At 38.8% G+C, this 17,029-nt stretch overlaps 1 protein-coding gene and 1 long non-coding RNA gene across 4 annotated transcripts in view; one reads left to right on the top strand and one right to left on the bottom strand.

Annotated features, from left to right (window-relative positions):
• Window positions 1-5,253: 5,253 nt before the first annotated feature.
• Window positions 5,254-17,029, top strand: part of LOC111218491 — an 18,390-nt gene continuing 6,614 nt past the window's right edge. The window contains exons 1-7 of one of the 3 annotated variants that reach the window (XR_002664980.1): window positions 5,254-5,388; window positions 5,948-6,088; window positions 7,953-8,279; window positions 8,379-8,428; window positions 9,893-9,993; window positions 11,584-11,892; window positions 12,488-14,156. This is a non-coding gene — a long non-coding RNA (uncharacterized LOC111218491). Of the gene's footprint in view, window positions 5,389-5,947; window positions 6,089-7,952; window positions 8,280-8,378; window positions 8,429-9,892; window positions 9,994-10,986; window positions 11,893-12,487; window positions 14,157-17,029 lie in introns of those variants that run through there. The other 2 variants (XR_002664981.1, XR_002664979.1) reach the window with 2 other exon arrangements.
• The window catches only part of gdap2 (ganglioside induced differentiation associated protein 2), a 48,328-nt gene continuing 45,327 nt past the window's right edge, over window positions 14,029-17,029 (bottom strand). Inside the window, exon 14 of the mRNA XM_022740822.1 lies at window positions 14,029-14,113. Coding sequence (XP_022596543.1) covers window positions 14,072-14,113 — 42 coding nt within the window. The 3' untranslated portion in view covers window positions 14,029-14,071. The remainder of the gene's footprint in view (window positions 14,114-17,029) is intronic.

The following is a 17,029-nucleotide window of genomic DNA, read 5'->3' as shown; positions in this document are numbered from 1 at the left end:
CAAAGCCTCAGTCCACAGAGAAATGCACACAGCCTGTATTCAGAAACTGAGCCTTAAAACCAGCCGTCAGGACTTCTGGAACTTTGTGATGTCACAACAAAGCAGTCACCAAGCCCCGCCCTCCTGGACCCACCACCCAAATCTTGCAGGATTTGGTTTCTCTGAGTGTTTACCTGATATCTGCATTTTTATTAGATTGCTCAGAAAACAATCAGAAGAGAAGCTCAGAGCCTCCTCTCTTCTGATTGGCTCACCGACCTGTTGTTACTAGAGCTCCAGAGAGAAGCCTGAGAGAGGAGATGTAAAACTACACTGAGATGGTTTTTTGCTCTCAAAACCACAAATATATCTTCTTATGGATCAACACTTCAAATAAAACACTGGAAATCTATAAAATATGGGATCTTTAAATCATGAAGGTCCCGTACATAAAATATTCCCAAGCTCAGGAAAGATAGCCATAGAGAGCAGAGGCTAGAAAATGTTTTAGCATTATATGCTCAGGGAGCAATTTTCAGTCTAGTATCCAATTATAATACATCCATGTTAAACAAACTGTTTTCGCAGACTGAGTACTACTCCTTGTGAACAGTAGCCTGATCTTCATGTGTATAATTGTCAGGGTTCCACTTTAAGCAAATGCACCTTTTAACTTTCTCCCTTGTTTGAAGCACAGTAATGACTGTAATGTATTTTTCTCTCCCTATGGGAGGAGTTTGAAGAGTAAATGTGAGAATGTGTTGTGAATACAGTCTGTAATTTTATAATTGTCTGACCAAACACTAAGAGCATTTCCTTTTGACATACAGTAAGAAGAATGGGCTGCTTTGGTTTATAAGTGAAATCATAACATTATGACATTTACTGCAGTGTTCTTGTCTTGTTCAGGATTCTCTGGTAATCCTTGGACATGGATATACAGCTGGTGATGTTAGTGTCTGTTGAACCAGTCATTTATGGGAAGTAACACATCACAGCACCATCACTACGGCCTCAGCTGTTACCATAAAAGACCTTCAGAATAACAGTGAGATGACTCATGTTTGTGTCTGATGAATATAAGTCCATTATTCACCTTGCTTTTATCTCTGTTTTAATTTCCTCTTGAGAAGATTTTCTCATGAGGGAAACAACTGGCTCTGTAGCTGCTCGTGCTCCATAATGCTAGTCGTTAACTGTTTATTGGCAGTTTGGTGCTGGCCAGGTAATGTACAGTGGGTTCATCAGAGCTTTTTTTTGCTGAAAATATATATATATATATATCAAAATATACACAAAGTACCAAAGGTCATGTTTGATGCATTAATGTGTTCATCACTTCAATGTTGCAGCTGATAAAGGTGGGGATAATTTTGAGTAGCCTATCTGATAGATTGTTGGGTAGCTCGTGAATTTCCCTCCAAGGATCAGATAATGTTTATATTACCATGTCTTAATCTATATTTATTATTTGTAGATTATATTTTGTGTTATTTATCTGTATCTGCAAAGTAACGAGTCGTTATGCAATAACTTTTGTGGGGTAAAAAGTACAATCCACATCTCTGGATTTGATAAAGTAAGAGAAACTGGAAATGGAAAAGTAAATGTACTTAGTTACTTTCCAACAGTGAAAAACAATAAACTGTATAATTAAGCAGTTTGGAGGAGAACTGCAGGGTTGAATGATAACAGCTGTTAACATAAAGAAATTTCTTCATACAGCTTTAAATGAGTGATTAGTGCCGCACCCACCCGGGCAGGGTGATAAGTGCGAGAAATCAAACGCATCCAGAATGTAAATGTCAACAGGTGCACGATTTAATCTTGATTTATCAAAGCTAACCAATACCTGTTGTTCGGGAGGCGTTGACATTCATCGTTTCATTCTGCAGAATCACGATAAATAAAAACAATGAGAGAAGCAGCGCGAGCAGAGAGAACCTCAGGCACGAGCGCAGAGCTGCTGAATCTCCTTCAAACAGGTGAGAACAACAACAACACAGTTAATATCCACGATGACCGCGCTGCGTGGCACTGCAGTATTGTGCAGCTGCATGAAGCTAAAACATGCATGCAATTGATATTGACTATACCTGTGCTGATTGATGATTGACTGATTGACGTTTTGCCAAAAACAGCTAAAAGTGAGTGAATATTGGACTTAATTACATCAGGTGCACAAACACCACTTCAAATGAAAGACCGTGTTGCTCTGTAGCTGCTGGATCCACTTAAAATGTGATGTCTGAATGTTTGCTCACAACTTATCCTTAACAAAAATAAATGAATAAATAAAAATCAGTTACTGCAGGTTAAAGTGACAGTATCAAAAGTTAAAGAAATAGTTTGCAGAACGTCTCTGTGATATTGATATATGATTATATTATATTACATTATTAATTTGTTAAAATTGACTACCTTATATGTGTATAACATTTTACTGTACTTGATAGTTTAGCCCATTGGTTCCCAAGCTGGGGTTCAGGCCCCTCTCAGGGTCACATGATAAATCTGAGGGGTCCTGAGATCATGAATGTGCAGGAAAGAAGAACATAAGTTCTGATACACAAACCTGTATTCATTATTTAGACTTTTCTTAAGTGTTTGAAGTTCAGAGGGGAAATGTCTCTTTAGTTAACACCTCGTCTGAGAGGAGCCACAAGTGGACACTTTTTTTAAGATGTTGGGAACCTCTGCTTTAATCTGTGACAGTGCATTTATAAATGTATTTTATAAACTAAAAGGTAACCAGTAACTCCAGCTGTCACATAAATGTAGTGTCGCAGTAAAAACTACAGTATTCCCCTCTGAAATGTACTGAAGTACAAGGTGGCATCAAACAGAAATACAAATACAAGTGCATCAAAATTGTACCAAAGTACAGTATTAGAGTAAATGTACTTATTACAATCAACCACTGAATTCATGCTTGTTGCACCACCATAGTGTCCATACAGCCTTTTTTTAAATTGTTGTTTAAAGTGTAATTTTTGCCCTTTTCTGATTTATTCAAGTGAAGCTGCATGCAGGAAGCTGGTTGGTTATTTATAATTGGTAGTCTGTTGGATGCATGGTCTGCTAACAGCTATTATTCTGTTTGGACCACAGACTGTATACAGTCTGATCCGCTGACTGAATCTGTAGACATTTAAAAGTTGTGTTTATTTGGGCAAAGCTGTCAAAGCCGTCTAAAACATGCATGTATCACTGTAAGTAAACACACCAGTTAAATATTCCAGATGACTGAAGCACCACATTACTTAAAATAAAAACACAACGTATTAATGGAGATAATGTGTTTACGTGCCTCAGTGTCTCCGCTGTTGTCACCACACTACAGATGTCGTACTGGAGCTTCTTATAATCAGTACAACAGCTTATCTGCACCACTGATACTGTTACTGTGTGTGTGCTGCATTCAGATACAGCATGCCTCAGTGAATGCTTGTTTACATGTGGACACAGTCAACATGTCAACACATATATTAACACAAAGCCTCTCCTGATATGATAAAATATAGCACTTTTCTACAAGTTAAAGTGATTTGCAAAAAGACATTAAACCAAGAAAATGAATATATCCGGGATAAATAGAATGTAAAGTAGATAAAATCAAATCAAAAGGGGACAATGAACAGTTTGACCTCTGCAGGCACCATCCATCAGCCCGCTCTGTACTTCAAGCCCAGCTCGTCCCCCTAGTGGCCACACCCCTTCACTGAGCTCTGACCCCGTCTTGCCCCCTCAGCATTACACACCATTCAGAGCGGCAGAGCCAGGGTGGGCGTTCAGTTTTAATCAAGCCAGCACATGCTCGGCTTGAAACGCTGCCACATATCTGGGCTGTGATAAAAGACAGGCCGGACAACTATGTTGACCAAGGCACATTCACACACAGAGAGGCCAGCACCTAGCCGGTTGAACTCCCACCTCACGTGTTCCATGAAGCTGTTTTCTGTGATTAAAATATTGCCTCCAGACGCAGCTTAAACACCATCTGTCTTTGATCAGTTTCCATACGTAATCTATGTTTTGTGGAGTGGTGAGGTGAGGTGGGTTGTGTAGTATTCAAGGCTGACCTGAGGCATATGGGTGGATTGTAGGGCTATTGTTGTGACATGACTTTGCTCCTGTCTTTGGAAAGCAGCCATCTCACATCGGTTCACATCTTTGTTCTAGACTGAAATATTTTGACAACAATTAGATTGTCATGAAATTTGGCCCAGGCATTCATGGGCCTCAGAGGATGAATCCTACTGACTTTTGTGATCCCTTGACTTTTACTGTGGTGCCACAATGAGGTTGACATTTGACAACTCAAGGTCCCTGGTGAACACACTTTAATGACTTTGTAAAACTCAGCATTTTTCACATGGATTGGCCAAAGTTGGTGTAGACATTCATGGTTCCCAGAAGATGTATCCTTTTGATTTTGATGAACCCATGAGTTTTCCTCTAAGGTCACCATGAGGTTGACATTGTTGCTTCAGATTGAATTGTCTCAACTAACTTTATACTAACATTCATGTTCCCCGGGGGATGCATCCTACTGACATTAGTGATCCCGTAGTTTTTACTGTAGTGCCACCATGAGGTTGACATTGTTGGTTCAGACTGAAACGTCTCAGTAAATTTTATCCTGACATTCATGTTCCCCAGAGGATGAATCATCCGCTGACTTCTCTTCTAGTGCCATTATGAGGTTGACGTGTTTGTTTTTATTGAAAAATCTCGACAGCTACTGGATGAATTGTTGTGAAATTTGGTGCAGACATTCATTGTCCCCTCAGGATGAAACGTAACTTTGATGCCCTGATTTTTTTCTCACTGATAAGTGCGATCATCAGGTGATGTTTGTCTAATACCTCAGTTTTTGACCAGATACTTGCAAAACTAATAAGCCTCAGCTCTACTTTGTGTTCTATGCGCTAACTAGCAAATGCTAGCATGCAAAAAATAAGGTGGTGAACAGGGTAAACTTCAAACCTGCTAAGCACTGCTGTGCCTAAGTACAGCCTCATAGAGCTGCTAGCACGGCTGCAGACTCTTAGTCTAGTTTGTTCTTGCACTTTGGTTTTAGTGTCACCTCAGTGTGGCATGCGTCAGATTTTCCTCTGGTTTATGTGCTATTTGCCTGTGTTGACATTCAGGCTTCTTTCTAACTCTGTTTGTATTCTTCTTCCCTTTTTATTATGTCAAACAGCAGACGTCTCAGACCAATCTAGACTTTTCATGGGGTCACAAATGCTTGGAGTGTGGTTACCCGCGGTTAAAAGGGACAAACCAGCACATTGGATGAGTGACAGTAAATAAAATGCACAACCAAAGAAAATGAGTCATTCTCTGCAGCAGTATCGGTGTTCAAGTCTTGGTATAAAACAGGGGAAAATATCAGCAGGAGGAGAGGTAATGACATTGGAAACTACTCAACTGCTCAGCGTTCCCTAGGAGGTCTCATTAGTGCAGCCACACACTTTTTATGAGTTTGACCGTGATCTTGACCGAACACACACTCGACAAATCGTCACACAGCTTCCTCATGCACTTCGCCGTTCCCCTGTTGCTTTGTGTACTGCTACTAATTACCAGTAAGACCAGTTTTTAATTTTTTATCATCTGGAGGTCAGACCTGGTTTGATTGATCCAGGGATCGCTCAGCACTGTCTAAATCTGAGCTTCAAAGGGGGATGCTGAGACCAAATGGCTCTGAGCACATGTTGGTCATGAAAACTCTGATAGCATCCACACATGGGTGCCGAGTGTGTGGTTAAAAGTTTGTTATTCCTGTCTTCATTGCACTGAAGTCTGTGTTTGATTTGAGGTTGCTGTTTAGTTACTTTTTCTTTTTATCATGTTCATCTTCAATTTGAATGTGTGCAAATGTGTGAACCTGCTGTTGTACAAGGACCCTGCTGATGAGTCATTCTGGTTCACTGCCTTTCCCTTTCTGTCATACTCCCTACAGGTGTGAAGTTGAGTTCATTATGGGAAACATTGCTGTGTAAAACAGCTGCACACCAGTCCGTGAATTCAGTTGGTCTACAAGCTGAGATGAGTCACGAGGATCTTTTGGAAGGAGGAGTTTGGAATCAGTTTGTTTGACCAGGTGAGAGCAGATAATGTCTTTTTTTAACTCCAGTTGTGCCACAAAAACATAACAACAACATAATGGAAAATATTCTTATTCACTTTTCGTGTGGAGTTAAATCGATAGCCCTCCCTATACGCTGAGCAGCTTAGCATAAATACTGGAGACGAGGAAACACTTTGAGGTATCAAAATCTCTAAAGCTACTAATTAACACAAGACTACGTAACTTTTGCTGAGCAGCAGCAACAGCGGCCTCTGCAGCCACAAGTGGGAATTACAGGCCGCCGGTGCATTAAATTCTGTTGGGCTCTGAGTCAGAACAGTTAATGGTACTAGAAGCAGCGTCCCCCTTGAAGCTAACAGCTTGTGTACAGAAAACAAAGCCTATTAATCGCTCAGGCAACAAACACAAAATCATAATCTCAGTACAAACAGTACAAATGTGATCCTAATGCAGTTTAGGTCGATCTAGAGTGAAGGAAACTGTGGCATAATTTGGGGGAAATGTTTTTTTTTCATGATCAGCAGACATGCTAAATAACGTTGTATGTTGTAAAGTTCTGAGCTCATACAAAAGTCACTTAATTTGCATTTAGTTGTTAATAGTAATGTAGAGACTTTGTCAATACATGAAAGTAAACGTCTGTTTTCTGCTTTAAGGAATAAACATACTGATCCCATAGACATCCAGTATATGAGTGAAGCTCCCCATTTCACTAACCTTCAAACTACTTGCAGCGATATGAACATGGCACCCAAAAGACACCATCTACACTTACGCAACAGTATTGTCTGTTTCTCACAAAGATATACTTACAGATCTATTGGCCATGTTAAAAAAAACACTAGATTTTTCCTGGACTTCTCTGAAGGTGAAATGTCACTTTAAGTTAAGGGAAAAAATCCTCACAGAAAGCAGTGCCACACAATGAGCTCATGTTTGAGAGAAGGTTAGAACAAAAACAGTGTTTAACAATACATTTTATTCATTAAAACGACATTTACTTAATGTCTGAGCTCAGTGAAATGGCTTCATTTAACTTCTCGTTTGATTTAACTGTTGTCACGAGCCTGCATCAGTGAACTGGCCTTGTTCAGCTGGTCATTGTCTGTGTCTTGGATGTTAGTAACCTGTAAAACAGTGAATCGTTATTTTTAGACGCTGGTTTTTGTATGTATTAATCAAAGGAGAAATAATTAGTTAGTATTAGTGGTGTTGCTAGGCAGATTTTATTGCCTTCAGACAGAGCCAGGCAAGCTGTTTGCCCCTGTTTCTACTGTTTGTAGAAAGCTGGTTGCAGCTAACCAGCTGTTGGCTGCAGCCTTATGTTTAATTACAGATATGAGCGGTATATATCTTCTCATCTAACTCTCGCCAAGAAAAGCAAATGAAAGCATTTTCCCAAACTGTCAAACTATTCCTTTAAGGACTACCCCGATAAGGACAAGTCTGCAAGCAGTTTGCAGCTCAATTACAAATCTTTCAGGGCTTCATCTACACAGTTTCTAATTACTAACGTAAACATCCTCAAATTAAAGCTGAGACTTTTATTTAATCCTTCATTCATTTATTTCAAATTGAATGTGCTGAAGCTCGGAGCCTGAAGAACGAAAAGTGTGTAACTGTCCAAATATTTATTGTCTGGACTGTATGTGAACTAATGTATGTTTATTATTGTCGTGCATGGCAGCAGCCGTTTCCAAATTCCTTTTAGATGTAGCAATGCAGAAAAAAAATTATTGTCTTATAAGAGTGATCTGCATGTTTTTGTGCTGTTAAAAATAACATGTTTTACTCCTCAGTGTCATTTGAACACTGGCAAAGGCTTGTGATGATTTCCTGTGTTTTCCTGCTCTGTCTGCCTCTCTGTTTTGACCAGCTAATCCCTGCCTGTCACGGAGGGAGGTCCATAAAAGATGGATTTGCTCCTCCACCCGCCACAGCTCTTCATTTACAGGACAGCAGCATCCTTCCGGCCCCATCTCCTGCTCAGCACTTTAATCCGGCCAGAACGAATAGAGAGATTAAAAAGCCGAAGATGAGACATGATGAAAGAGGGTCACCGCGGTCAGCAGGATGTGGGCAGGTGAGGAGACGGGAGGCGGCGAGGACAGCGGAGAGCAGACATGCCGGCTGGAGATTTTTAATCAGCACACGGCCACTTCTTCACTTCCTGGAACATGATGCTGTTTTCTGTGGAGGGAAGGTGAGACCGGTGGAAAAAAAACACACTGAGTGCAACACCTGCTGTTTATCCTTCTAATTCAGCCACTTATGTGTCTCAATCTTTCCTGTGTTCTTAAAGGGAAAACGTACCTGAAGCCTCTGGATTCGATCTCTGTCTCATCTTTGCAGGTGAATCACACCAGTCTACACATCAGACACACATTTATAAAGATTACTCACTTCCTGTATCTATAAAATGAATTTAACCATAAAACAAATAAGGTGAAGTAAGTCTTTATATCTTTGTTTATACGTAGCTGCACTGTCAAAACAAATCATGATATATTCGATATCCTTTCCTTCCTCAAAACAGCGAAGATTTTGTGGGGCAACATCCCACTGAGAGGATAATGCTGATATTCTGTATTTTAATTACTGTCAACAAAACTCATGAATAGACCAAAACCATCCACAAATTGTTCCTAATAACAGGTTTTGTCTGTGTAGTCAAAGCCTCATATATCATGTTCCTCTGGGCCACATGACTCCATTTTTAAACTGTTGTTAAAACTATTAAAAACACATGGAGCCACACCGGCTGACATGTTCCTTCATCACAATGGACACAGACACTTTAGTTCATTTTGAATCAGTCCCATATACACCATCCTGCCGGTGTGAAAACCGCTATAGCATTAGCATTTGTTACACTATAAGTTACGCTATAGCATTAGCTTTAGAGTGGTGTTTGCTAACAGTTGTTTTAAGAAATTACTGGACTTTTTTTTTAGACCATATGTGATTCATTTTTAAAGATTTAGTAGGGAGGTTTTTTTGTGTTTATGCTGCAATGCTAGTTAGCCTGACTGTCCCACTACATTTAAAAGATGTAGCCTCTTAGCTTGCTAGCTTGTTGAAGTTATGATGGTGATTCATGAACAACAAGTGTCCACTAATACTAATGTAGTTAGATTTTATACTTAACTGCATTTTAGAAGGAAATATAGTAAATATATAGTAAAATATTATAAAATGATGCTTACACATAAATGCATCAGTTGAAATGACAGAATACTAAAAGCCATTCTCCTGTATAATAACTACTTTTACTTTACTACTTTACTACATTTAGTACATTTTCCTGCTGATAATATTAATGCACATTTAACCTTTTAACCTTTTTAAAATGCACCCTCCCACCCGTGTGCTTGGGTCTGTACCAGAGTTACAGTCGTTGCACAACCTTGACTAATTATACACTGCTTGAACACTCCAAGTCTCCTGATTCTATCTGTGCAAATCTGTGCATTTTAGGATCCTCACATCACTGCAACATCAGTCGCAGAGATTGTTCAGACTTGTGGCTGTGGCTCCAAAGTGTTTTCCACACAAAAGATACAACTCATCTTGAGTTTTTGGTTGTAAAATTTAAAGAGGCACCTTTAAGGACGCTGGGGTATTGACATTATTTTCAGGCTTGTGCAGAAAAATGTGGGTGTCTGGTGACGGGGTAAAGTAAACTTTTGATCACTGGACGTTAACTTGAGTAAAGGATGTGATTACTTGTTTCAACACCGGATAAATCTTATAGACTTTTTGTATGTTATGGATGTGTGATGTCACACATCTGCTTCACATTTGCTCTGATTGTAGATGGAGTCTCGATGCGCATGATTCATGAAGGGGTTGAATCTTGGGTTTTAAAGAGAAGAAAGATGTAAACACCTGGATGTTTCATTCAATGAGGCTGAAAGGTAAGAAAATAAAATCCTACATTAGTTTAACATTTTGACTTGAATCTTAGTTGATGTAAACAATTTTTGGATTTTATCTTCTTTTCCATTTCGATAAATGACTTTACAGGAAGGTTTGTTCAGTTCTCACAATGAGAAGCTGACAGGTGTGATGGTTTTACGTCTTCTTGCTGCACACTCATCCCAAAATGTTAAAATGCTTGAATTCAGGAGGTTCTCTGAAATATAAAGCATCGTCAAACACCTTCCAAGTGAACTCTTGAGTTTCTCCTCACAGAACAATCTGACTGCAGTACAGGCTTTAAGCTCTTCAGCATGTAATAGCTGACTCTCTTAGACTTGGGAGTCTTCCTGGTTTGGCTGTATTGCTATTTTATCAGTTACCAGCTGCAAGTGATGGATTATTTTCCCTCTCTGGCTGACCTGAATTCAGCTCAGCTCCTGAACACACTGTTCTCAGTATATAGACACATCATTTTATGGCTTTTCTTTTTTCTTCTCTCTGCTAAAAATGCAGTTTGTCATTGCAGTTGCAAATATAACCTGGGGTCCAGTTGTTTAGGGTGTTTCACATGCTAACTAGAATTAGCACCTCGCAGTTGTCTGCATCCGCCACTAGTTTCAGGTCACATCCCTGTTTATCTAGACTCATATAAAATTTTAACCATTTGTGTGAAATTCTGTACTAATTGCTGTGTGAGGTCTTGAGTTATGGCTAAAATTTGTTTTCAGAGGTCACCTTGACCTTTAACCACCAAAGTCTAATCAGTTTGTCCTTGAGTTGAGGTGAAAATTTTTACCATATCTTAAGAAATTCCCTCAAGGTGTTACTGAGCCATTGTGTCCTCGAGAGTGGGATGGACGGACAACCCAAGCACAAAATAAATAGGAGCATAGGAGTTAAAATGCAGCATGGGCGCCACCTATGCTTGATTTAGAGAGATGATGTAAAAACAAATTAGTCCTCTACTAAATGATAGATATGTACTTTATTGTCTTTGTTCAGCTTCGTTCTTGACCAAAATTGAAAGACGATGGACAATCAGAGCGTCTATTATCAAACAGGAACTGAAAAACACTTTAACAAAATCATTTTAATCAGTGTAAAGTAAAATAAAAACAGTACAGGACATGTGGACACCAAAGAAGTCATTTCCTGTAAGTCTTTTGCATTCATCACTTTGAAATCATAAAAAAAAGATAATATTCATCTCCAGAAAGTCAAAATTTGGCTCATCATATATTTATATATACATTCTGACATGATCACAGTTCTGACATGATCACAGTTTCACTGATCTGAAGCCATTTTCAGGTCGTTTCTTCATAATGGAGACGGCTGAAGGGAAAACAGTGACACCAGATTGACTCAGATTCTCCAGTTTTAGTATTTATGACATTCTGAACAACACATTGTCACGTTCAGTCTTTAAATCTTTATTTTTGTAAAAGCACGAGGGGCGTCTTGTAGTTTCTCTACTTGGAATCATGTCACCCCGCCCCTTGTTTATCTTTAGTAAAATAAGAATCAAAGACGTTTAACAGCTGATTTAAAATTCTTCTTTTTGACTGTTTGCATTTTCTTAACAGGGCGATCGACTGTGTTGATTTAAAACGGAGCCACAGAAATGTCCTTCAGCAACTGACACGGCAACGACATCTCCCCTCTGGAAGAGACTTAACAAAAAAAACAACGCGTAAGTTACAATTTAAGAAGCCTCAAGTTTGAAGCTGAACTTTATGATAGTGTCACTATTTTTGTACGTTAGTGAGAACATCGAAGACGAGAATTTTGTTTGTTTCTTTCCAGCAGAAGTGAAATGATTTAAAGATGCAGATGCTGATTCGTGACGTGGAAACACAGCAGACAGAACTGGGTGAAGACACAACTACATGCAGGTGAAATCCCTCCCCACAGTGACAGATGCTAGTCAAACAGAATCTACATTTACATGGTGACAGTGTTACCTCCGGGGGGGGGGGGATACGGTACCAGACAGATTGGGTTTGCTACATAATGACTGCTGGAAAAAGTTCAGTACATTTGATTTGCCCTGATAAAGTAAAGCCACCAGTATGGTAGTCTGAGTTAAAACAAACGACTTGTGGATTGTGAAAACAGAGTAAAGTGGAGCTAACTGTGCAAATAAAGAGGAATTTAGTGAGTGAGGAACAAAACAGACAAACAGGCACAAAAGATTTCAAGCTCCATTAGCAAAGGCAAGAGGAAAAGAAAAATCAAACAAGTCTCCTTTCCTTCATCATGCGAGAGTGAGAAAGACTATAAAACAGCAGTTCTGATCCCTGTTGGCTTGTGCGCCGTTAAAACAAAGTGACGCTGTCAAGCAGTAAATATCAGAGGAAGCAGAGCAGCTGAAAACTATCCAGCATTTCACAAGAGAAAACGTACAATCCTAAAACTATTTAGAAGCAAATACAAGAGGCAGTGAGAGAATACTGTTTGTAATCCTGTCTATCATCTCCTGACCTCCAGGTATAAAGCTTCTGCAGACAGTGAGGAGGATCAGCTGGACGATGAGGCTGATTTAACAAAGACTGGGCAGTGTATCTTCAGACAGGCACTACTATAGACGAAGAGAAGCCTCGTGATTTAAATTTTATCTCTACAGTTTCAAGAAAAACCGCTCAGGTGAGGTCCTAAACTTGTTTATGACAATATAAAAACAGAAAGAGCAGCAGGTTCTCACATTTGAGAAACTGCAACCTGTGAATGTTTGACAATTCTAAATTGATTGATTTAACAGTGATGCTGAGTTGTAGGTAGAAGCACATAGATGCTCTGCTGCCTTCCAGACAAACCATACGGTAAGAAATTATGAACTTCCTGCTAAGAAAATGCAACAGAGAAGCCAAGTGGAAATTAATGAGTTTTTTGTGATGCAGATATCCGCAGTATTTCATCGCTCCTTAGACGTTCAGCACATCACCTTAAATCCGACTGGAAACTGTGTGTGGATTTAAAGCTTAAAGAATACGCCAACATTTTGGGGAAATATTATTATATGCTCTCCTGTCAAACATTAGATGAGAAGAGGGATTAAACTGTCATATCTGTGTGTTAAATATGAAGCTACAGCTGTTCAAACGTAAGAAAAACATTTTTAAAGCTGACAAACTAACACAATGTGTCTTGTTTATGACATTGTGAAGTTAGCCGTTTCCCCTTGCCTCCAGACTTTATGCTTGACTAACCTAACTGTCCCTTAGCTTCATATTTAACGCACAAATATCAAATATCTAACTTGAGTCAATAAAGCAAATAAGTGTATTTCCCAAATGTCAAGTTGCTAAATGGATAAACACGACTTCGTGATGTAAACTTAATGCTGTTGTGATACCTAGCCAACGATTAGAGGGACATTAGCTGCTGTATAAGGAGCAGTGTTTGTGTCGATCAAAGGAAATCTCCCCGGCGTTAATTTCTCTCCCGTCTGGGGTTTTCCAGCTATGACTGCATGAGAACAGAGGTTGTTATTACAGCGTTGTACCGGGTAGGAATTTCCAACTTCCGACTGAGTCAAACGCAGCATTAGTCTTTACTTCATACAGAGTTTTTGCAGTCCAGAGCGGTGTGGAATGAAACAGTGTGGAAATCCAGACATAAGTCATCCTTTAGTGTCCAGCATCTGAAAAGTCTGACAGTATTCTGAGGCATGGGCGAAGACATTTGATCTGACCGCACGATGGAAAAGGCTTTGAGTGACTGTCAGGCTTGACACGATGCTTCATATTTAGGGATGTTTGAGGAAACTGCTGAATAAGTAGTCTTGGTGTAAGGCATAATCCAAGAACCATACCAGATCCACAAATAGTCTGCGGTGAGTGAGAACGACCGCTCACCAGGCCACACGCTGCTGAATGTGGCCTGCCACTGTTCATTTTGTCCTTCTTGGCAGGGACAGAACAAAAGGAGAATTTCCCCCACGATGCTGCGGAGCCTTGAAGAGGAAGGGACGAGGTCAGACCACACGGACAACATGATGTCCATTAATGGCCTCCAGTTGAGAGGCCGTCACCACCTCATCAATCCAGCAGAGAGGTCCGATTTGGTCGTCTGTCACAGGCCGGAAGACTGGGCGGGATGGTAGGGTCCATTCACCTGAGACAGATCACAGGAGGCAACGTCAGTCCATCATCATGTGGTAAATTTCAAACTAATTAATTAAACAACAGATTAGACACAGTGAAACGCACCTGTATAGTACATTATACAGGTAAATTTCCACAGCATTAATTCCATCATCACAAAAGCAGTCATGTCTGACTCACCAAGTTTCTGCTTTTTATCACAAATACACTTTTTATTCACCAATTAAAACCATTTCTGCTCTCCTGTTTTTTTTCTCACTGAGTCACTATCATATTTCTTGCAAATGTTTAAAATTAAAATCGTAGCGGGACTGGAAGATGCTGGAAGGCTTTAATGTGCAACGTTGACGCAGGAAGAGTTTCAGTGACTCTGAACTGACCGCACTTGAAAAATAGCGAACTGGACACAACTGGCATCAATCAAAAGAATTAAAAACAGTATTTCTGTTAGAGAAAAGAAACTCGGAGCAGCAGAGCAGAGAGTACGAAATTATGCGACTTATCACGACAACAGGTAAACATGCAGGCAAAAAGCATCAACAACAAATTAAAACTGCAGCAAATCAGGAAACATCTCATTAAAGATATGACTACAGGCCTGTCTATCGTACACCTGGGTAAAACTTAAATGTAGTCTATGTCCTTCATGAGAGAGGTGTTGATTCAACTGTCATCATTCTGGACACTGCAGTTGGTGGTGCTGTTGAACTGTGCTGAAATATACATCATGGTGGTTCTTTGTTATTTAGCCTCATTGACACCACTCTGACATTATAACCTTCACGAGGAAGGAGTTATTGCAGGACTGTTGTATTACACTGCATTAGCTTTAGCTCTGTGTAGCTAATAAACTGGCAGCTTAGAAAAAAAGCCTGTTTTCAATAATGGCCTGGCACGCCGCAGTTGGGTTGAATAAAGGACAGTATTTGTGAATTTATGGTAACAGTCAACAGCAAACATGTCCCCTCAGGAACAAAAAAGTGTCACAGCAGTGACATAATTTGCCTCCCACGGGTTGATAATTTATTTGTGGCGGTCAGCGCTAAGGGAGGTGAGGGAGGCTTAGCTTTGTGAATCAGCTGCACTCGGTTCACAAGCTAACTAAGCACTGGACATGAATGCATCGTTCTGGCAGACTCCACACAAAAAATGAAGTGATAAATACAAAAAAAAAAAAAAATTGTTTGGATATGAGAAACACTTCTCCCTGCCCAGTTTTAACAGTAACCGGTTCCCTGTGAGACCAAGTGGGGTGCCTTGACAAACGATTTACTGCAGTGTTGTAATTAAATACATTCCTCAGGTTTTCTCTCCAGCCAGAGAAGTCTGCAATTCGTCACAAAAATGGACAAAATAATGTGTAATACCTTTGCATGGAAGGTCTTTAGTGAGGTGAAGCCAACTGTAGTTTTATCTTTTTAATGCACTTCCAGGAAAGCGATAATTAGCTGAACTCACTGAGGTAACTCAACCTCACCTGTTATTCTCTCTTGCTGCTTACAAGTGTTACAACTTATGTATTATATCGTAGTGAGATGACATGGGGCAGATGGAGGAGTTTGTGTACGCTCTGATACTTTCAAGCCCTGAACATACAATTGATCCTTTTTCACTTGAGATGATGTTATTATGCCTTACTATTTTATGAGGTGTTTTGGCATTTTTATGGCTTTACTATACTATGACTTTTTTAAAAAACTTTTTTAAGCCTTACTATTTTTTGACATACTATACTATGACGTTTTTTGACGTTTCTATGCCTTACTATTTTATGACGTTTTTTGACATACTATACTATGACGTTTTTTGATGTTTTTATGCCTTACTATTTTATGACGTTTTTTGACATTTTTATGCCTTACTATTTTATGACGTTTTTTGACGTTTTTATGCCTTACTATTTTATGACGTTTTTTGACATAATATACTATGACGTTTTTTTCACATTTTTATGCCTTACTATATTATGACGTTTTTTGACGTTTTTATGCCTTACTATTTTATGAGGTTTTTATAACTTACTATACTATGACGTTTTTATGCCTTACTATACTATGACTTTTTTTCACATTTTTATGCCTTACTGTTTTTTGACATACTATACTATGATGTTTTTATGCCTTACTATTTTATGACATTTGATGTTTTTATGCCTTACTATTTTATGACGTTTTTTGACATACTATACTATGACGTGTTTTCACATTTTTATGCCTTACTATACTATGACGTTTTTTTCACATTTTTATGCCTTACTATTTTATGACGTTTTTTGACATACTATACTATGATGTTTTTTGACATACTATACTATGAAGTTTTTATGCCTTACTATACTATGACATTTTTTGACATTTTTATGTCTTACTATATTATGACGTTTTTTGACGTTTTTATGCCTTACTATATTATGACGTTTTCTGACGTTTTTATGCCTTACTATTCTATGACGTTTTTATGCCTTACTATTTTATGACATTTTCTGACATACTATACTATGACGTTTTTATGCCTTATTATACTATGACGGTTTTTTTTTACATTTTTATGCCTTTCTATACTATGACGTTTTTTTCATGTTTTTATGCCATACTATATTATGACATTTTTTGACATACTATACTATGACGTTTTTTGACATACTATACTATGACGTTTTTATGCCTTACTATATTTTGACGTTTTTATGCCTTACTATATTATGACGTTTTCTGACGTTTTTATGCCTTACTATTCTATGACGTTTTTATGCCTTACTATTTTATGACATTTTCTGACATACTATACTATGACGTTTTTATGCCTTATTATACTATGACGGTTTTTTTTTACATTTTTATGCCTTACTATACTATGACGTTTTTTTCATGTTTTTATGCCTTACTATATTATGACATTTTTTGACATACTATACTATGACGTTTTT

The sequence above is a fragment of the Seriola dumerili genome, unplaced genomic scaffold (assembly GCF_002260705.1).
Source record: "Seriola dumerili isolate Sdu_G_001 unplaced genomic scaffold, Sdu_1.0 BDQW01000052.1, whole genome shotgun sequence".
In the NCBI taxonomy this organism is placed as follows: domain Eukaryota; kingdom Metazoa; phylum Chordata; class Actinopteri; order Carangiformes; family Carangidae; genus Seriola; species Seriola dumerili.
The sequence above is the reverse complement of the archived record's forward strand: the minus strand, read 5'-3'. Positions and strand labels throughout refer to the sequence as shown.